The sequence below is a fragment of the Dysidea avara genome, chromosome 9 (genome assembly GCF_963678975.1).
Source record: "Dysidea avara chromosome 9, odDysAvar1.4, whole genome shotgun sequence".
NCBI lineage: Eukaryota > Metazoa > Porifera > Demospongiae > Dictyoceratida > Dysideidae > Dysidea > Dysidea avara.
Genome location: NC_089280.1, coordinates 12,505,797 through 12,529,331, shown reverse-complemented (window position 1 = coordinate 12,529,331; position 23,535 = coordinate 12,505,797). Strand labels below are relative to the sequence as shown.

Here is a 23,535-nt window from a genome sequence, read left to right as displayed (position 1 = left end):
TATGTAGTGAGGTTGTAAAATGCACTAAAGAATTTCAAGCTAAAAAACTATAACTTCATCAAATTTATTTTTATTAACATTCACTATGTACAAACTACAATGTTTACGGTACTCGAAAGTACTTTAAGTACTCAAGTACATAGCAAAATACTTGAGTATAAGTACAAGTACATTGAGGTAATTAAGAAAGTATTTAAGTAAAGTACAAGTACTTTCAAACTTGTACTTAAGTGTACTTAAGTATAAGTACTCATGTACTTGGCCCCATGTCTGTACTGTAGAAGCCAATAAATGTGGCAATTAATATGTGGCACTTGCACTTTTACTCCTCCACAAATGTCTGGCAGCCTCTCCAGGTCACCTCTGACATAACTCTGTGGTCCTACTAGCTACATGCATATCAGTAGATCATCTGTATAGATGACCAAGTTGTCGAATGTGCAGCAAAAGTAATAGTTATTTTTGTGCATTCTATAAACACAGCCTGTAGTTGATAGCTGTGATATACAGTTAATCAATATTGATACAAGTGCATATACCATCTTTATCAAACTGTCTAATAGATTAGTTTCTCCAAGTAAATCATTACTTGGAACTCCCAGCCCTTCTTTGCTTCTGTGCCAGTTTAGCCTAGTACAGAACAAACAGTACACATGTACATGTGATAAGTAAGAATATGTAACGTAAGTAATAGCAATTATAATAATGTACAGTTATAAAATCATGTCAACTCTTTTAGATTCCATGCTCCCAGAGGCTATATTGGAAACACTCCATTGGTGATCATACTATACAGTTTAACAATACACCTTTTGCTCTAGGAGAAAAGCGGTTAATGCAGTGCCAATATGGAGTTCAATACAAGCAACCGAATACTCCTAAAAACACCGATCGGATTTACCTTCAAGGAACAAGGAAACAAGGATGTTCAGCTCATGTTGAACTACGAGAATTTTATCTCTTTCCCGAATATAATGTAAGTTCTCTTGTATCCCCAGAATCATCTGCAAAGCAAATCCGTCAAATAAGGGAAGACACACTGAAAACTTTGAAGTCTAATTTACAGCAGAAAGTAGCTGTACAGACTACAAGGAAATATTATGTGAACTTACCAACTGAAGATGCCCATCACACCTGTCACCAAACGCGAGGAATCATGGGGTTCTCCCAAAAAGTTCATCCTGAACTTATCAACAAAATACAGGAACTTGTTTGTGCAGGCATAACAGATCCTATGGAGATGAAAAGACTGCTGAAACATCACGTGCACCATTATAATATTATGTGTGCAGAGCATCTTCCTGACCCAAATGACAGAGCATACTACCCAAATATGGAAGATATATGTAATCACATTAATAGGGCAAAGAAGGCAATGCAATATTCTGTTATTGATCAGGAAAATGCTCTTAGGATGATAGAGCAATGGTCCAAAGACTCCCCCAATTCCTTATATACATTTCGACCATGCAGGGACAAAACAATGAAAATGAACAGGATGACAACACATCGCAAGGACAACTGAACACTGAACAAACTTTACTATGGGTACACCAGGAACCATGGCAACAACAGCTCATGGTGAAATATGGGAATATTATTTCACTAATGGACGCTACTTATAAGACAACACGTTACGATTTACCTTTGTTTTTTATCTGTGTTCGAACCAATAACGGATATTGTGTGGTGGCAGAGTTTATAGTGCAGTCTGAATCTGCTGATTGTATCAAAGAAGCAATCTCTGTACTGAGGCAGTGGAACCCAGAGTGGTGTCCAGAGTTCTTCATGGCTGATTTCTCAGAAGCTGAAATCCAAGCACTGGAATCTTCCTTTCCCAACAGCTTTGTATACCTTTGTGATTTCCACAGGGAGCAGGCTTGGGAGAGATGGGTTGGTGATAAGAAGCATGAATTAAGTCCTGTTGATGCTGAGATACTGCTGGACCACCTTCGTGCATGTGCCTGGGCCCCATCAAATGACAATGACTCTGAGCTACCACTAGATTATAATTACCAACAGTGTGTCAAGGTCATGCAGAGCACAAACCTGTGGAAAAGAAATCAACATGTTCGTGACTGGATTGATGGTACTTGGCTGAAGTCATGCAAGGCAAGAAAACTAGTGTAATTTGTAGTGATAAATAAAACAAAACTCTAGCTGCTTATTTCTAGATCTAGATCATATATTTGCTACAGTGCATGTACATGTGACTGGATTTGACAAATCCAAGCTTCTACACACATCCAATTCTTTGACTTTAACCGCTTGTAACTTGACCAGGCAGTCAGTATGCTACTGACCTATAATATGCAATAACAGGTCAAATGATAAAATTGAGTCATGGTCTTTTAAATCTGGGAGTGTGTGGAAGCCTGGTTTTGTCAAATCCGGTCAAATATGTCAACAACATTGTTGCAGACAAATTTATTCTGTCAGTGCTCTCACTTAATAGTATGTATAGTAGGGATTGAGCATTTTACACTTGTACAACTGTAAACTATATATGTCCTTGGGTAAAAGAAAGGACTTTTATATGTAGAAACATTGTGTGTCATTCCATCTTAGCATTGTTACATGTAGATTTATGCATTTTTTTTACAAAACAACAGTAATTATATGACCAAAAAGTGTATGTGGTACACTTTACAACAGTGATATAACATAAGACTCTTTTGCAGATTAATTTTATTGGTATGGACTGTGTATATAATACATCGCAAGTACATATATATATATATATATATAATATATGGTTGTTATCGCAGAGGTGGGCAAGAGCTTACAGAGATAACAAGTACCATGCAGCAGTGGAAACCAACAACGGAGCTGAAGCTTTGAACAAGCTGTTGAAATACCAGTACTTGCCAAGAGGAAAGCGTATGATGCTGTCAAACATGATTCGTACCATTGTTGAAGAGTTTGTCCCTGCTCTTCACTATAAGTACATTTTTCAAAACTTCAAGCAATCAAATTCATACAGATCCTACAATCCTGCAGTGGTTCCCTCATATCTACAAGGCCGTCCAAAGCGTACAGTGTTACATTGTCTTCACAGGCGAGCTACAAGCAACAAGTCTATGGTAAAAATCATTGATGATGGTAAATTTGAGGTGCAAGGCAAGCATAAAGTTCATACCATAGATTTTGGACTAACTTCAGATGTGCCAACATGCACTTGCAAGGACTGGGAGACACACAGAATACCATGCAAACATTTTTTTGCAGTGTTTAACTGGTTTCCAGAATGGGGATGGGAGCGATTTCCTAAGAGCTATCAAAGCTCACCCTATCTCTGTTTGGACGAAGATGCTATAGCCACCTATATGCAGTGTAACAGTGATCTGTCAAATGGAAGTCCTGCTGAGCCTCACCGGATTTCTGCTAATATAGAGGAAAGTGATGAATATTCTGAAGTAGATGGATTGCTTCATGACGAGGATGAAACAGGTGATCAACTTCTAGGGGAAATCCCATGTAAGGTAAGAATAATTTTATTTGTATGGTATACACCCTGTACATAGTCTTGCAAGGGTAAACCCACAGTTGTATATATAACCAGATAGAGTGTAGCATTTGCCAAATAACAATAGTAAACCTTAAGTGGATCAATGTATGCCTGTCTCAGTAAGAATATGCCTTAAGCATTTCTGGTGTAATGGCCTATGTAATTCATACAAATAGCTAGAATTATCAATACCTAAATCATTGGGATAAAAAAATTGTGTCAGATTATTATAGTGTTACATAGAAAAAGTGTTATTGATACATAAAATAAAGTTAAATAATAGAAGTACTCTGGATATACAAAGATGTCGAATTAGAGAAGTTTCGCTGCAATGACAATAAGCTTGATTTTAGTACTTTTTTATAAAGAAACCTTTGTATTTCAATTATACACATTGATAATACAGGTTAACTACCAAAGTGGATAACTAATACTGAGCCATCTACAGTATAGTTGAAATTTTCAAAAACTTTTGATTATAAATGGTTCGTTATTTGTTGCTAGCTATAGTTATTCAATGAACCCCTCAAATTTTTGTGAAAAAGTTTTAATCCTTGAAAATACATGCATATATACAGGAAAAGAAATCTGTAGACAAGTTAGCTGAAGAAACCAGAACAACCCTTAAATGCATTATTTCCTTGACCTACAACTGCACAGAAGAACAGCGAATGCCTTTGAAGGAAATGAACAGCGAGCTCAGTAAGTTGATGGCTACATTCAAGGCAAGTCTTCCTCAGGAAAAGGGCTATTGATTCGCCCTGAGGTCAGGAAAGCACTGAAACAATCATGTCAGAGAAAAAATGCAGCTGCAATTGTATCACAATTACCGATCAAAGCAAAGCGAGGAAGAAAAAAAAAGAAGTCAACTTATAGAAACCGTGTGGGGTGGAAAGCACAAGTCCTCAGGAAAGTATGTATAGACCAAATATGTAAATTAATATAACACCTTCAATCACAACAGGCAGCAGAGAAAACAGTGAACAAATACAAAAAGGCAAGAAGTAGTAAACAGCAGAATGGTTCAACTACCAAGTCAGGTAAAGATCCTACAACTACTGCATGTATATATGTGTGTGTGTGTGTGTGTGTGTGTTCTTTAGCATCTAGACACAGACGAACACGGTGTGGAGTATGTTCACCTTGTTGTCGCAAAGACTGTGGCAAGTGTTTATCATGTAAGGACATGGTGAAATTTGGTGGAAGTGGGAGGAAAAAGCAATGCTGTCAGCTCAGAAAATGTATCAAACCATTGAGTCCAATCAAACAACAATCAAAGAAACCAACAGCACAGATAGAAGGAAGATGTAAAATACACCTTACAGAGCAACACAGAAAGTCTATATTAACCAGAGCTACTCAGATCACAAATAAATATAAGAGCCTTCGAAAGCGCAAGTTTGAAGAACACAGTATCATTGCTCCAGCTAAAAGACTTAAGTTCACACAAGATAATCCAACAGATAAATTACAAGGCAGCACACTACATTTCACCAAAACAACATCAGTTGATACATGTAGCATTGCTATAGTACAGAACACAAAGGTATGTACGTAAAATATATACAGTGTATAAAAGTATATAATTTGTACTGCAGGATGATTGTAGATCCAGTGTAACAACACAAGGTATGAAGCGTAACTACATTTTAGCATGAAAGTAAATATTCATACTCTTGACTGTGCATTACAAACATTGCATCAAGCAGGTATAATAAATCTTCAAGTTTATACTATGCATTTGCTAATTATGTAGCTATATAGTGCTCCAATTTTCTTCACAACCTTTGCACCATAATTGCACGCTTCATCATCGCACAAATGCTGCAATGTCTGATTCAATTACAATTTGCCATAGTACTAGGAAATTAGGTACATGCAGGCCACTGTACATGTAATGGTATGATGGTATGAATTTCTTTATGTTCAGCTATAACTGACAGTGAACAATTTGTAAATTATTAATCAGGTTATGCAGCTGATGTAATGGATATTTCAGTGACAAGCAGGCACACAGAGGTTTTGTTTCCTTCTTTGGTAAGTAGCATTTCCTTGCAGTATATTTACATAATTGATCTGTATTAGATATTACAACTGAAGTATTCATTCTACTTTTGTATGAATTAATTTTTTCAATCACACAAACAGATGGACAGAGTATTGAGTGGGCCTGGAGACGAGATAATCTGTTCAGATTTTCATATATCAGTGACCAGAATGGACATGCAAACATTATTGGGTGTAAACTGGCTGAACGATCAGGTACTATACATAAAGGTGTACACGATTGATTATGGTTAATTTTTTTCATTAGATCGTTAACTTCTATTTTAAGCTGATAGCATCTTTAGAAAGTTCTGTGTACGCAACTGCATCCTTCTTCTACACTAAGCTTACTGTCAGTGGCTATGAGGGAGTAAGGCGATGGACAAATCAAGTACAGATTGTCAAATTGTTGTACTTATTCATGGAAGTTATTTTGATTCTGCTTCCAGGTTGATCTCTTTGCACGCCAACTGGTTCTTATTCCAGTTCACCTTGGCATTCACTGGGCTACTGTTGTCATTGATTTTGTTGCTAATAAGATTGTTTACTATGACTCCAAAAAGCCTACACAGAAATCTGCCACTCCTCCATGTCTGTACAACATACGGTATGAGATCACTATAAACTTTTAAGTAGAATTTTGCATGTGGATGGCTGGCTGCTTCTTGTGAATAACACGTCTGTACAAAGTATCAGTAGTGAAATGGTATTGGCCATTTTTTACCTAAATTGCAGACTATCAGATCAGTAGTGAAAAAATGGTACCACTGTACATCTAACTTTTATCACAATTACATATGCTACTGTGTATTTTTCAACTGTTTTAAAAAGCTAATGGGCTTTGTAATACATACAGATATTTTATTTTATATTGGGATGTGACCTTATACATAAATTATGGTATGCCATAGTTGCAGGTCTGTGATAACAGTATTTAATTCCTGACACATTGCCCATTTTCCAACCATTTGGCAGGACATTAGGCCACTCCAAATAAATTCCCTGTTTCCTGTCCTGGACTCAAGCATATTTGCACACGGGCGGGCGATTCATTATCATTATTCCATTACAAGATTGGCAAGTTTTCAAGTCATTATTTGCCTGGCACAACCATAAAAAAGCTTGCTTAAGCTTGTACCTAGCTTCCTTTTTAATTTAGTTGCAAAAATAACACAGAATATTTGTGCTGACTTGATAGCACTGCTGACCTCGCTGCTGACACGTGAGCTGACATTGTTACAAGTTCCTGTACAGAATGCAAGAATAACAGGAAAATAATGGAAGAATATGGAATAATGGAATATTTAGAGGTGACAGTAACCAGATGCGAGCGGTGGACAGGAAACAGAGAATTTATTTGGAGTGGCCTTATGTTCTTTCAAACAGTAAGGAGAAACCTACTGTCTGTGCTGTTTATACCATATACGGCAAAACTTTCAAGGGGGAAAACATTCGTGGTTTACGCGATTATGCTGCCAACTGCGAATGTTTTCCCCTCGAATATTTTGTGTGAAAAAACCTAAAAACTATATATAATTATACCTTTTTACATTTTTGTAGGTCTTCAAAGCAAAGCAGCGGTTTTGCAAGCTCACACATTTGACATTCTTTAGTTAGAGAAAAAGATAGTGTTTGTTTGGGAATGCTTCGTTTTTTAACACTCAACACATGGTGCTTCTTAAGTATGTCAAGCTCAAGAAACCGACTTTGCCAGTTCTGGAGGAGTCCTTAAGTGCTTATCATGGTTCTCCAGGCACTTAGCCACTATCTGCAAATATTTCCCCGCAAATTGCAAGATTTCTATGCAACCGCAAATATTTTCCCACGAATTGTACTGCTTCTGTGCATCCGCGAAAGTTTTCCCCCTCGAAAGTTTTGCCGTATACGGTATTCCAACTACCAGTTGGTTACTAGGAGACATTTCATTCTTACAAAACCAAGGCAGGGACCACAAATAAACCCTGAAGCACATAAAATGCAGTTTTGCGACTGTAACAAACAACACTCATGCTACTTGGCAGTACAATAGGTAAAGTGCAGTGCATTTTTGTCTCTCCAGTGTATTGGTGTGTCCAGTCATGGTCAACTGCATTGTTTGTCTGACCAACTACAAGTTAGTCAACAAATTCGTCCTGACACTTAAAAATTCTAATCATAAGCCTTGCTATACATCAATCCCTCCCTCTAAGATAAATTTAGTCTTCCATGATAATGATTTTAACTAAATAAAATGTACCACCTCTGAGCAAAAACCTGACCAGTTTGCATGTTTCATGATCAGTTTTTGAAATAAATCACATCAAAATACAACTGTGTGTCAAAAATAAATTTACAGACATTCCAATCACTTTGGTAAACAGTGAAATGATTAAGGATTGAATCTGATCTAACCATTGGATTTACCTCTTAATGGAGAGTACGTAAGAATACCTTTTTGTACCATGAAGTTACATGTGTTTGTTTATGTTACAGTAAAATATAACTTATTTTTCATCGCCATTTGTAAAGTTGCCTCTTGTTTGAAAGCGTAATGAGATACCATAGAAGCAGAAAATTTATGGGAACAATATTTGGCGAAATGAACAATTTGCATGCGCTAAATTTTCTCTATGATGCTCAAGAAACTATACTTGAAAATATAAAAATGGAAATTTGTGGTGCAAACCTTTTGTGGTTAATTATGTGATTGTGTGCATGGAAGTCAAGTTTCTCAGATTCAGTCCCACCTTAATGTTATGGATGAAACATATGCTATCAATGTACACATAAATACTATACCGTATACTATTTGTTCATTTCTTGCTTAATGTAGAGATTACCTTGTTAGAGAAGCACATGAGAGACAAGTACATTTTTTAGCTAAGAAATTTCGTCTGCAAGTAGCAAAGGTAGAAACTAAATTAATAATGTATATGATAGGTTGATCCTATTTCTCCATTGTATTTTCTATAGGGGATACCACTTCAACACAATGGTTCCGATTGTGGTGTTTTTGCATGCATGGTAAGAAACAAAGTTATAGCCACAGATAAAGCATAATAAATTATGTGTATGTTTGTGTTTATAGTATGCAGTTTTTGGAAAGCAGTATGACTTCAATCAGGTTAGCACACAATGTTTCTCAAATTATGGTAGTCAGTTTTGTACTTGTATAACGACTGGTTCCATTTAGCTAGTCACACATTATAAAATTAAAGCATCTAATTCCTGATTATTACGTCTCGAATTAAAACCAATACATAGTGCAGCCATAGCCAGCGACAGGGAAACCATCATGCATTACTGCAAATGAGCACCTTGAGCTGTTAGTGAAAAGAAATGACACACAAAAGAGGGAAAAGGCAAGTCCATGGTGTATGCATTGTTCAAAAATTTTCATATGTCAGGCAGTTACCCAGTCAGTTTTAGTCGATCAGGCAGAAAAAAAAAAAAAAAATGCACAGCAACTTACTAGAAGTGTTTTGGGTCACACTGAAGGCACTGGTTATACCTAACCTATCCTGCCAAGGCACTGTGAAGGTATTGTGAGGTTGGTTTCTGCTGAATTTTTTTGTGAGAAAGTAGTGCAATTAAAAAGTAAACCTCCACGATCTCTACCACCGTATTGCAGTATGTGCAATAATATTTTAGTAGATTAATGAATTGCCCATTCATCTATTATAAATCTTTCCCATTCATATATGTAACCGAGTTTTGGAAAATCACCCATATGGGCGTGCATGAAATAATTAGAATTTTTATGTTTAGTGGGCTGCTAATAAGAACAGGGAACAGTTATGAAAATAGTTCAAGAATTTTCTTGTAATTTAAGGTATTGAGAATGGCTTAAATCCATCAACAAGTAGATTTGCACTATAAAGTTCGTGATTTGATCATTAAATATTTTAGGTGTCAAATGCACCCATATGGGTGATTTTCCAAAATTCAATCACATATTATAAAATCCAATCAATATTTGGAACAGTCAATTATTCATACTGTACAAGAACAACTATTTTGCATGGGTTTCTTGGTGTTACACAAATGTTTAAGGTTGACAGTATACGTACATACGTACCACTACTCACAATTTAATACCAAATTTCATTAATGCTTCTTTTAGCTAAACACGCTATAAATTTTGTACTCTTTGCTTGTATCTATATACAGGAAGACATGCAACTTATTCGGCAGAAAATGATGAAAGAAATACTTGAGAAGAAATTGATGTAAACGCAATGTGTTATTTTAGGTTTTGTGTTGTTTCATTAATCTTTACAACATCAGCAGTCAGCTCATCAAGTGTATCTATGTGACCTAATTATCAAACTAGTAATTTTTTTCAATCAAGTGATGTGATGTAGCCCATGAATGCCTTCTACCAGATCATGACTTACGTAGCAATTCCTGATACTAAGACCAAGACCTAATAATTACCACTTGAAACCATTCTACAGCACTACCCATTTCACATTAACACCCATTAATAAGAAGGTGGGGATTTTGGGTGAGATTATTAAACTGCTATTGCAGTACAATAGTACATGCAGCTACTGTAGCTAGTACTGCCTCAGTTGCTACTTGTTATTGGCTCCCATTTACAATATAATTAATGAGCTTGCTCAATGTTTGTTCGTTAAATATCTACTGTTGAGTTTTTATCACACCTCTATGGGATACTACATCTAAAGGTGATATGTAATTCCTGCCATACCATCCTCAATAATGCACCTGTCATAATTACTTTAACATTCAGCAAGCCACTTGCCATAATTGGCCGCCAAGAGATACCACATGAGTTAAAGAGTTCGACCTGCATTTAAACCTACATTCACCTAATAGGTTGTATATAACAATATAATTATCATATTTCCTTGGTTAAATGCCCCAGCATTTATTTCCTTTGTTTAAAAAAATGTAATCAACTACTATATATTTAAACTCAACTATTCAAACAACTCAACCACTATTTGACACGACCTTTAAGCTCATAGTTTAAAAATTGACTGTAGCACCTCTGAAATGCAGCTACGATTGAAAGTACAAGAAGTCAGTATGGTACCTAACTAATAAACAGACAGTTATCCAGCATGCAATGATTACACAACATTATTACTTTACAGCAAATTGTAGTTGTTAAGAGTGTGCAATAGTCATGCTGACGCCAATTAAAAGACATAATTATTTATACTAATAAGTTAAGGAAATTTTTAGACCTAAGTGAAATCAAGGATTGCATGCCCAATGGTTATCACAAGGATGATTAACATAGTACATTGGAAATTGATATAAATCTAACAGATAAAGGCATAGATTCTCTACTTCCTATTGGAATTGCATGGTTGTTGACGGAACCTCTGTTTACAGCTTTCTATGCTTGCTGCATAAACACATAACATATAAATTACTTCCCACTGCTGATGCCATAGACTTGCACTATACAACAGAAGTTAAAGAAGTTGCTCCAAGTTAACATCAATCAACTGAAGGTGTGGATGCAGCCATTTCTTTAGAATACATATAGTTTCTAATACAGGGGAGTAGATTATCTATGATAAAGGTGAACTTTTAGGCTGAAACACTATTAAATATTGACAGTTATTCACTGCATATATATATATATATATATATGTGAGTGGTTCAAGTAAAATCCAAGTATTATTGCCATATTTTAAAAACTTATTTTTTTAAATACAATTATATAATTTAGTCTGTGAGGAATGTCGTATCAACATAATAACTTATTTTGATAATTTTGTGCATGGTGAAGTCATAATGATGACATCATAATGCTAAATTTTAATCTGCATTTTTAAAAGATTTGTTTAAAAGAAATAAAATTTGGATTTTACTTGAACTTCTCACATATATATAAAATCTCGCCTATTAAATCAGCCTCACCTATAACTCTGGGAACTTAGTGGCATGAATTATTTCCTATTGTGAGAAGTCCCAGACTTACAGCATAGACATACTATACTCATTACAGTCAACCTTATCTCAACAATTTGAAGAAAGGTTGGCTTTTTTTGGATGGTACATAGTGAAGCTTGAATTAAAACAATTGTATTTCATTGTCTGCCACTTTTTTTCAGAGAATGCAGTCCTGTGCCTGGCATCCAGCAAATCAGTTGCCTATTACTGTGTATATACTTAACTATAGATAAGACCTGGCTAAATAGCAAGTTTCACTGATGTGCACCACGGAATTATACAAATAAAGTTTGCCTTATGATATGCTACAACTGATATTTCTGTGAAGGCAACCATCTTACTTCCGGTTTCATGGTGGATCTAGCAACGGGGAATAGATTTGTAAAGTTGATATTTCTGATTGAGGATCCTATCCAGGGGCGGATCTAGGATTTATAAAAGGGGGGGGCTAACTCAAGGTACTAATCTGTTGGGTAGAGGTGTGCAAATCATACTTCCCAGCATGCAAAGCATGCTGGAACTAGGGGGATCTGGGGGCATGCCCCCCAGGAAATTTTTGAAAAATAGATGCTAAAATACTGCAATTTGGAAACATTTCCACATAAAATTCATAATATTTTCTGCCTGTAGATATTTCATATACTGCCTTTAGATTATAGGTATGGCTTTCTAAAGCATTTTGTTAATCAAAATGTTTGGGTACGTACAGACAACCAAGTACATGATGCACCCCTCTCACAATTGCACAACATCCAATAGGTGCATGTTAGAATAATATAATGTTGAACATGGAAAATTTTGAAATTTGAACAATACAAGATTGAATCTGAGAGCATTTTCAATGAAAATTGTGTACCTGAATTAAGTATTGCCATATATATTAACTACACAAGTGGATGAATGAAGCCCTTTAAACAAACCAATGCACTTCATTGTATATATGTATAGGTGCAGGCAGATTTGGAAAAATTCCATAACAGAACCAACTACATGTTTCCAGTGAATGTTCTATTAGAGTAGTTAGCTGATTGCTCTATTAGAGTATCTCGATCTTGTACACCTCCAATGCTGATCCGGGTCCTTGTTACATAAACTTTAGCATAAATCCACTTGGAAAGATGTTTATAAGGTGGTTTTATGAGTATTTGTATTATTAGTGATCATATAATTATGCTAAGACAAAATTTCATTATAATACTCAGCATATTGATCAAGTAAAGCCTAAATATGAAGGGGGGGGCTTCAGCCCCCAAAGCCCCCCCCCCCCCCCCCCTGGATCCGCCCCTACTATCTTTGATCGCAACATACTAGTGTATGGGTTCGCACTAGCTAGCTACCCAGCTAGATAGTACCACTCAGCTGTGCATGGACTTCAATGTCTACTGAATCTCACCAGTCATACATCAACCGCCAGGTCACCCCTTTGAAATGCATGCCCTACTGGTAACTTTTCTTTTGTTACAGTTGCAACATCATGGAGTTTACAATCACTGTAAAGAGTGACTGGTGTGTTTAAGACTATTAAATATTAGCTCATTAGTTTGTGTGCCCACTTAGGCACTAACTATGCCCAGAAGAAGTTGTTTATATCTCGGTTTGTATGGCACAGTACACACCGGCGTGTCATGATTATACCGGGTATAACTGGGCTAACTACATTCAGACATCTCTAATTTATAAAACACAAAAAGCAAACCTTACAGTGGTAGTTACGCGTTGACTGTCGCAGTAGTCTCAATCCGGCGTTGCTCAGGCTTTCAGGTTCAATGCATTCGCACGGGCACACTCATGTTACGTGGCTACTCATTTCCTGTCATGGATTAATTGCTATTACGAATTATGACGTGGTCACCAAACGATGTGAAAGTAACGAAACCCATTTGCATTCAGTGCAGTGCGCAGGCGTATTAAGCCCTGCCCAATAAAATATGAAAAATCGCTGAAATTTTGAAATTGATACCACGTGATTGATTTTGGAATGCAATAATGACAATGGAACAAAGCATACTTACACTATAAATTTCAGTTTCATTTACAGTTTTTATTTCCGAGGAACACAGACATGGAGCTCATTAAATCCTCATTTAGCTATAATAATAATATTCAAAAGGGAAACTAGTCATTGCACTGTAAAAATTTAGTAGTGAATTGCTCTGCCACAATACTCACTACTTATATAGTAGTGACGTTCACTACTTTTTGCAGTGAACGTCACTACTTGGTGGTCAATGTAGTGACGTTCACTACAAAATTAGTAGTGAACGTCACTACACAAAAATATAGTGAGTATTGTGGCAGACATTAGTAGTGACGTTCACTACATTTAGTAGAGTTTGTTTTTACTGTGTGTACTAACTGTATATATGTAGGTAGCTAGATGTCTATTATTTTAATTATTGTATGTATGTATGTATGTATGTATGTGTATGTATGTATGTATGTATGTATGTATGTATGTATGTATGTATGTATGTATGTATGTATGTATGTATGTATGTATGTATGTATGTATGTATGTATGTATGTATGTATGTATGTATGTATGTATGTATGTTGAGGGCACTGCCAAAAAGCAGCATTTTTATACTGAAGCAGTCTCCCTTAAAAAAATATTACTATACTAGCTACAACTACAGCCAATACATATAGCTACTGTACATACAGAGAAATATTACCTAAAACTAAGGATTGTCATCAACTCAAGAAACTCAGCATGATTTGTCAAGTTTACTAATATCAGGAGCTATGAGTTAAACTTTGGCAAATTTGTAGCGAATCACCAAATTCACCCAAGTTTTCGATCCCTCTATACTGCGGTGTTTTCTTATTCATTCATTTGTTTAATATTATTTTATTGACTATTGCTTACCAGATGCAATTGCAAGATCACAGAATTAAAAATGGCTATGACCTCTCACTTTGAGAGTTACCACATGCACTGTATGTAGTGTTCCAAGCTATTTTGTCTCAGTATAATATAGTGCTTGTAAATGCCACATAAATATAACATATAACTACTATGAATAGGTTGCTTGTTTCTGCTGGCACAGTGATGGCATGCATATGGACATTGGCCATTTCAATTATTCATACAAGGTTGGTATAAAAATCTTGAGGTAATCTACATAATACCATTATACATGCAATAATAATATATTTAGTGCTCGTAGCTAGATATTTGATGAGCTAACTTAATCCTTTATGGTATGGCTACTTGCAAGATGACCACAGGACTAGCATAATTTTGATCAATTATAAGTCATCTTAATTAGATACTGAAAAATGTCAGATTCTGTTGAATACCTGCACATGCTCTGTCCAAATTAGCACAAACTCTGAGTGCTTAGCACTGGTAATGAAACTGTATAGTGCAACACTGAATTGTGAGACAATATTAAGACATGCAGTGAAGGTCAATGATCAGTCAAGTACATATACAAGCCTGATAAAATCAGTCAATAAAGTACTATTTGCCACATCGTCTGGCTACCATTTAATAGAAATTTATACAGGACTGTGCAAGACTTATATTCACCATCAATAACACTAAATAATATAAAAACACACATCTAAGTACTCCTAGCTATACATACCACATAACTAATGTTAATCCTACAGCATAACTGAACAAAACAGCCTGAACAACATGCATTTTCCAACATGTTCTACAGTGGAGCCTCAGTTATCTGAACCCCTTGAGACCAGGAGTGGTATATAACTCTGAAAAGTCCACATCTCTGAAACTATGTATAAATAACCATAGCATAAAGAACATTTGTAAAAATATCAGTTATTTTTTGATCATCTGGAAGAGATAAAACTATCACCTTTATAATTGATATTTTACTTTTGTGCATTTGTAATAATGCAATTTAGTAATTATTATACGTATATACAGTAGAACCTCAGTTATCCGGACCTCACTTATCCGGATTCTTGGGTATCTGAGCCACAGAAATGACTGCTCTATTAGAGTTGGCTGTAGCATCTTCTTGTGACGCTCAACACTAGCAACTACTTGTCCATTAGGATGCCAAGCACATGCTACAACTGGATGACTGCAAATGATAGAAAATACTTCCATAAAGTGTGCAAGAAACAATAAATATCGCAAAAAAAAATAATAATAATAATAAAAAATAAAAAGAGTGAAAGGCAGGAAGTGTAATAACTGTAAGTTTATTGAAACTGGTGCCAATTGAGGTGCCATGTTATTGGCTGAGGAAGCCACTACTTGAGACCTTGTGACAGTGGCTGTTACACAAAGGTGACCGCTTCATTCAGGTGACTAACACAGGTTCCATTGTATCATACGGTATGATAGTACTGTATAGTGGGGACCACAAAGGATTGGACGCGGCCCATGAAAAAATCATCAGCCTCAATTTTCCCTGACGACAATGAGGTAGCATTGGTTAGGTAGAACTAAGCCCAAACAAGCTTTCAGATCGACCCAAAGCAATTTCAACAAGTTGCTATGGATTTTTAAATTTTTTTAAATTATTAAATGGAATTTTCTACTGACTGACTGCCTGACTGACTGATGCCTTAACTCAATAACGGCTAAGGCTATGGGCTTGATGTTTTCACTGTTTGGTGTCGCTTCGGCCTGAGAGGTGCCTTTTGGCATACTGCAGTACGTACAATGCATTCTCATGGACTTACCAGTGTCCTCCTTTGTGTCCCATTCATCTTGGCTGACAGCGTAAGGTGTCAATTAGATGGTAACACGTGATAGCTTCCCTTTGTAAAGGAATTTGTCTGTATTTTTCATAGTGGCTACTTTGATTGCATAGGTGCTTTTCAAACAGTTCTTGATTTGTAATGCAGGTTGAACATGGCTGACAACGAAGTGTAATGGATACTTCACGATAATTGGTACAGGCGTGCGGCGCCATTTCTTTTGATGCGGTATGCATGTGTTCACTAGTAATAATAATTCTATTTTATAATAAAAGTTAATAAACAAGTACGCAAAAAAATTTGAAATTTTCAACTGGAGTAGGGACCATAGCATGATAAAAAATACTGAAACAAGCTGGAGTAGTGCATGATATTAAACCGTAGTAAAACAATAAGAAGTGTTATATCCCTAGTGTGCTGGATTTGAGTACTTGTATATAATATATACACTACCAAGAGTATATAATGGGGAAAGGAGTGTGCTATACGCTGTGAAAAATGAGCCTGTAAAGTCATATGACATTGTCCAAACAGCACTGTGATTTGTGTTGATTGGTGACTAATTATAAGTGAGTGCATGCGTGCGTACACTGTGAAGAAACTGAATCGAAGCTAACTGAGTGAAAGAACAGTATGGCACATTGCTTGATACAATGGGAAAGACATAGGCAGGCAGCTAACTGGTAGCAAACATCACCATGAACATTGACGCCGCCTTGGACAATTTCAGTTCCAGTTTCCATGTGCGCTGTACCTTACGTGATGACCTTGCACATGACATTTTTGTTTGAGATTTCATCAAGGTCGCCATTCACTGCTTCAACAATTTTGCTGGTGTACATCTAGATGGAGTTTCAGACATTGTGACTTCATGCAGATTACCTGCAGTAACGTGTTCAGTGTTCGAAATAGTGTATTAAAAATGATCTGTCACAATGTCTGGACAAAGCAGTAAATGACCTGCCAAAGTATAAATTTGTCCTGCATCACGGTTCTAGTTTGACCCATACACCAGCTTAACACATGGAGCAAGTGCTGAAAGTACTGAAAGTACTGTAACAATGTCATAACATAATGTACACACTGTTTCTAGTCAAGTATAGCAGAAAAATATGAGTTTTATACTATTACAACAAGTACACGAAAAAATTTGGAATTTTCAACTAGAGCAGGGACCATAGTACATCAATAAAAAGTACTGAAACAAGTTGGAGTATAGTCCATGATATTAAATCACAGTAAAATAATAAGAAGTGTTATATCCCTACTGTGCTCAAGATACCATAAAGGAAATGCACAGTAGGGATATAACACTTCTTATTGTTTTACTGTGATTTAATATCATGGACTACTCCAAATTGTTTCAGTGCTTTTTATCGATGTGCTATGGTCCCTACTCTAGTTGAAAATTCCAAATTTTTTCATGTACTTGTTTGTTAACTTTTTTGTAAATAACTTTATTATGACTGGCGCATACCGCATCAGAAATGGTGCCGCCGGCGTGCCCCAGCTATATCAATCATCGTCTGAAAAGTGAAGTACCCATTACGCTTGGTTGTCAGCTATGTTCAACCCGTTACACAGCATTTCGAATCGAGAACTTTTCCAGAAGCACCTCTACAATCTACGCATACCAAAAGAAATGGTGCCGTGCCCCAATTTTATTAATTATCGTCTGAAAAGTGAAATATCCATTACGCTTCGCTGTTGGTTATGTTCAACCCGTTACACAGCAATACGAATCAAGAACTGTTTGAAAAGCTCCTCTGCAATCAAAATAGCCACTATGAAAAATATGGACGATTTCCGTTTCGAAGGGAAGCCATCACGTGCTCGCACCAAATCAACACCTTTCCCTGTCAGCAAAGATGAATGGGACACAAAGGAGGACACTGGTAAGTCCATGATGAATGCATTTTACGTACTGCGGTATGCCAAAAGGCACCAGTCGGGCCGAAGCAGTGTCGAACAGTGAAAAAATCAAGCCCGTAGCCTTAGCCATTATCGAGTTACGCTTGTCTGAAGGCATCAGTCAGTCAGTTACTTACTTACTCAGTCAGTAGAAAATTCCGTCGAACAAAATTTTTTCAATTTCCGTAGCAACTTGTTGAAAGCATTTCGGGTTGAGCTGAAAACTTGTTTGGGCTTAGTTTTACCTCACCAATACTGCCTCCTCGCTGTCAGCAAAAATTGTGGTTTTTGGGTGATGTTATTTCGTGGGCCGCGCCTACTCCTTTGTGGTCCCTACTATACAGTTACTATCGTACTGTATGATGAAGTTACAAGGATCCCACAAGTCAAAGGTAACACTGGTAAACAAGGTTAAATAAATACATTTTATATCTTCATATATAGCTGACAAGTACAAGTAGGATAGTGTTTAAACCTCAATGTTTGTCTGAAGTATACACCTTGTGGCTTGTGGTCACCCACAAAATATCAACAAATTACTTAATGAAATTCCACTGTCTTTGTAAGGCTGCTCATCATCATTCTGAGTTATCCAGACACTATGTCTGGACAACAATTAAATTGACCCGAAATATGCAATATTGACCAAAAATATGCAATTTCAAGCACTGCATGTTAAACCTGGGCAATCAACAGCAGCCAGGTTTACAAAAGGAAATGATGGTATCCAGTCAACATCATCCACTCAAGTAGTCCTACTAGAACCACTATGAGCTCATGATGCAAAAACAACTAACAAGCCACCTTAACACATTAGCTCAACTCATGAAAGTGTTGCTTGCTGGTTTAGTAGCCATCAGTCATGTGATGCAAGGATTAATATTAGGCTGAAACGAATTGTTATTGTTATTAGCGCATTACAGTGACCAGCACTGAAGGTCTGACAGCAACATGTGTTGCAGCCTTTGGATTACCTAACCTAACAGGAACTGGAGACTTTAAACGACTACTTCATACGTACGTACTTCATGCTTGTAGCTAACTGCTCATTCCACTGTATTAATAACCACTGGCTTCTTTCAAAGAATTAATGATTTTTATCAACTCTGTTCAGCAGCTACTAACACATGCCGTCATCTTGAAAAGCAGTGTCAGTAATAGTGCATCACTACCAGGAGCCATTAGTTACTATAATATGTAAATAAATTTTATCAAAGAAAATTTGTTGATAGTTTGGCTACCATTTATTTTGTATGTCAAATAAATGGTAATGCTTGTTGATCCTTAACTGATTTCAAACATACACAAAGTTGTATATACATATATGGCATACATATCATCATACATTACCTGTGTTGTTTGGGATTCTTGTGACTTCCAGTGATGGTCTCCCACACAAATAATGTTCCATCAGATGAACCAGCAGCAACATACTGACCATCAGGACTACACAAAGGTAACATGATGTGAACACATTAGGAGCACACATACATGGGTTATTGCATAAAGCAGCCTTGTGGCCTTAGATCTTGGTGATCACAAGAACGCTAGTAGAGTGTAAAAGAACTAGTCTACTGTGCATTATCGTTGCAAAACGTTTAGACTACATGCCAGCATAGAGCCATCGATACTCTCTAATACAACTGTTACCTACACCATTTTATACAATAAAATACTCTAATAGAGCATTCACAAGTTAAGCTGTATGGATATGGCAAGAATAGCCTATTAAACATTGAATACACTGCTATTGTGACTATCTTACAGTACTGAACCTCAGAAAATCCCTACAATCTACATACCATGCTCTCTAACTACGTAGCTACCAGATGATCCATGAAACAGGCAGACTACAATATGGAGTCTAGCACAAGCCTATGTGAGGCAAGATTAATGCACAGTAGCTGTACCACACTCTACTAACGTTCTCGTGATCACCAAGATCTAAGGCCACTTTATGCAATAACCCTGCATACACTGGTACGTATGTAGCTATCCATTACCATATATGTATATACAGTACTTGAAGCATAAATGACTTCATGGAGTGACAAATGTAGTTGAGCTAGTACCATTTTTGAATGTAATTTGCGGCCAATACTGGTGGCCAATAGATCACTTTATAAAAGGATGTATATTCTTTAAACAATGCCATATTAAACAAATTACATAGTCAACAACAAAAAACTTGCATTGATTATTTCCACTTTCCCACCACAAGGATGTTATGTGGTGAAATGGTGAAAAACCACAAGTCATACTGTATGTGTAGATTAATTGTACATTAGAGGTTGTACTTATTACCCATGCAAGCTATAAGAGAGAGAAAGAGAAAACAGAGTTACTAAACATTTATAGAGTTACTGAACATTTTGGGTGTAAATGAATGAAGCTTTGAATTTTCTTTATCATTACAATTTTGCTAAAAAGCTTACGAACAATAAATCAAACGACTGAATATTTTCTCGGCTGATGTTCTGGAATTTCTGGTCAAAAAGACATACATATGTAAAAGTGGAAATTAATAACAATTTTGGCATAAAGAAAAATGCTTAGTAGTTTAGCAAGGAACAAAACGAACGTTCAAACTATAACAAGCCATTTTTGCTCACATGGGTTCAAACAAATATACAAACACAGACATTTTTTTGGAAAAATTTTTCAGTAAACCAGGCGCACACCCACAGCTGGCTTTTGGGCTGTGGGAATGTTCCTTTAAAAATAGTAAGGGTTTACTATCTTTTATTATGAACTCTTGGTAAGGGTAAGGGTTAGGACCAATATCCTGTTAAAATAGTAAGGGTTTACTATCTCTTATTATGAACTCTTGCTTAGGTTAGGGCTAGGACCAATATGCTAAAAACAGCCTGTATGTATGTGAGAAATGAAGGCTGTACAGAACCAGTATAAATTTTCCCAGTAGGTGACTATACTACATGGTATGTACTTGTGCTAAGAGCCAATCAAATCATAGTATCCCATTTAATTAAGTATTTGTGACATAAACCATGTAATGCAGTTAATGACATATGTGAGTAACTCATAGACTGTATATAAAGTAGTGTATGGTGGATAACACCAACATCACAAAGATTAGTGGTGTGTAAGGAACACAGTACAACATATACAGTATATTTATTAAAGCTTTACAGCACAAGTGCTGAAGGTCTGTAGGATACCTGGTCCTACAGCCTGCTCAAAGACATTAGACACTAAGACATTAACTACTTAAGGTGTGTTTGACAGTATATACAGTATATACAGTATTTAACATATGCTGTACAGTACCTGAAGCAGGCTCTAGACCAGTCCACGTTGACCTTGAACCCATCAGCAGTAAATGTGGCACTGATGGAGTTTTGTCTCAAGTCAATTAGCCTTAGGGTATCATCTCGTGAGCAGCATAACAACAACCTCTCATCTATAACAATAATGAAATGTTAAATAAGACAGTCCTTGTAAGACTATAGTCAGGAGTTAGATAACGGTTGAAATGTAAAAAAAATATTATCTTAATTACGTACATAGAATTTCATGAGCTCACAATATTCATAGCACAAAATTAGCAAATTATGAATTTTAAATTGTGCTTTGTACATTAAAGCAATACTTTCTTTTGCACTAATTGCCATTAGTATTTGACACTTAATCCCATACTACAAATCCCATACTACAAACCCTATACTACAAATCCCATACTACAAACTCCTCCCTATGCTCCTGATATAGGTAAATCATTACAAGCTAGGAGCCCATAATGCTGCTAAAAGATGTGGTGGCTCTGTCATTACATGCATAAAAAAGTTACATACCTGGAGACAGGTCTAATGATGTTATCCTGCCAGCAAGAGTGATCTCATTGGCTGAACCAGACCTAGTAACCATAGAAACATTGTAGTAACTATTACTACCTAACTGTACAATATACGTGACTGCTCAATTAGAGTATTTTGAGAACAGTAGGTGTTCCATTAAGTGGCTCTATTGAACAGAGTTCACTTGGATATAGGAGCCTACACATGCAGTGGACTACAGCATCAATTATCCAAACACATTGATTATCTGAAAGCCAAAAGTGACTGTTCATTGCAGAGCCTGAAATTATGGTCCTGCCTTATATTTTGTGTGTGTATACAAATGAATCAGGATGAAAATACAGTCTTTATCATGGATTACAAAATTAATATTGCATTAACATATCTAATGAGTTAGCCTTTTAAACCAAGGAATCTCTGTTAGCTTACTACACTAATGTGCCAATTAACTTATAATCCATAAATGGATTTGGAAAAAAGTACACAAACTAGACATATTAAAAATTAAAAATTTAAAATAAGGAATAGGGATCGCTGAAAAAAGCCACGAAACAAGAAGGGATTGCTGGGGTGGTAATGTAAACCACAAATCCCTATTTTGACTCTCTATAAATGCTCCATTTGAGTATAAAAAGTCAAAATAGGGATTTGTGGATTACATTACCACCCCAGTGATCCCTTCTTGTTTCGTGGCTTTTTTCAGCGATCCCTATTTCTTATTTTAAATTTTTAATATGTCTAGTGTATTAAGGAATGGATTTGTTTGAAAGAATTCCTGAAGCTTTTCAATTTTATCATTATCATTTTGCAAAGCATTTTCAATGAAGTTCAGTCGATTTTCCTGAGTAAAACCCAACACTTCTGCTCTACAGTCAACAATATTATGGAGGTGTGATGAAGCTGCAGGACGAGACGTAATTATTAGTCCGCACTCTGTCAACACTTTACGGCCAATAATATCATTAATAATAAAATTATTATCAACAGAGGCTTCATCATATCCATCAAGCAAAAACGTAAGATATCTTCCACTAGTTTTAATAAGCCAATCAGGAAATTTAGCAGTCACTGAAGTACACAAATGAAAATATTTTACAAGTGATTTAATATCTCTTATTTGTTTTACCTGAGGGTCACGCATAAACAATACAAAAAGAATCTTTTTATTTCTTAAAACTTTCTTATCAGCCCATTGTAATGAGATTTCTTTACTCAGAATGGTTTTTCCTATTCCAGGTGCTCCTTCAATAAGAATAATGTAAGGAGCAGGTGTTGTCCCATCAAATTGAGCAAAAAGATTGTTAATATCTCTTATGGCCTTGTTATGGTATTATTTGTCAGTTCCCATTTTGCTTAATGCCATCTCCTCTGCTGTCCTAATGACTTCAGATTCAGTACATCTTCCTTCATGATGAACAATAGTCAGTGGTGTATAATACTTAGGGTGGTAGGGTGGCCAGTCATCTGTTGATGGTATATACCTACTTTGTGTATATCGTTTACATAACTCATTTCTGGCTGTCTCCACAATGATGTCAATACCTGTCAACAGTATATGTGCTTGTGAATACTTAGATTGACTGTGTACAAATACAAAACAAATAAAGAGGCCTCATGTACAAAACCAGCAGTGGAACTGGGTAACTATGGACAATTTAC

The 23,535-nt window shown here is 36.1% G+C and overlaps 1 protein-coding gene and 1 long non-coding RNA gene across 4 annotated transcripts; one reads left to right on the top strand and one right to left on the bottom strand.

Annotated features, from left to right (window-relative positions):
* Nucleotides 1-92: 92 nt before the first annotated feature.
* Nucleotides 93-13,300, bottom strand: LOC136266333 (uncharacterized). 2 transcript variants are annotated; one of them, XR_010706065.1, is made up of 5 exons: nucleotides 13,164-13,300; nucleotides 1,646-2,049; nucleotides 1,113-1,232; nucleotides 902-1,004; nucleotides 93-630 (listed from the first exon to the last, which is right to left on the bottom strand). It is a non-coding gene; the product is annotated as an uncharacterized lncRNA (long non-coding RNA). The 2 variants fall into 2 exon arrangements; XR_010706064.1 differs by lacking the exon at nucleotides 93-630 and adding an exon at nucleotides 637-817 and having other exon boundaries at nucleotides 13,164-13,299.
* LOC136266332 (sentrin-specific protease 1-like) lies at nucleotides 3,080-8,621 on the top strand. 2 transcript variants are annotated; one of them, XM_066061349.1, is made up of 11 exons: nucleotides 3,080-3,482; nucleotides 4,087-4,421; nucleotides 4,473-4,548; nucleotides 4,612-5,054; nucleotides 5,107-5,137; nucleotides 5,478-5,545; nucleotides 5,657-5,770; nucleotides 5,823-5,945; nucleotides 6,004-6,161; nucleotides 8,367-8,442; nucleotides 8,507-8,621. In XM_066061349.1, the coding sequence occupies exons 4-11, from the start codon at nucleotides 4,695-4,697 to the stop codon at nucleotides 8,591-8,593; spliced, it is 1,017 nt and encodes a 338-aa protein (XP_065917421.1). In that variant the 5' UTR covers nucleotides 3,080-3,482; nucleotides 4,087-4,421; nucleotides 4,473-4,548; nucleotides 4,612-4,694; the 3' UTR covers nucleotides 8,594-8,621. The 2 variants fall into 2 exon arrangements, with proteins under 2 accessions (XP_065917421.1, XP_065917422.1); XM_066061350.1 differs by lacking the exons at nucleotides 3,080-3,482; nucleotides 4,087-4,421; nucleotides 4,473-4,548 and having other exon boundaries at nucleotides 4,582-5,054.
* Nucleotides 13,301-23,535: the final 10,235 nt, after the last annotated feature.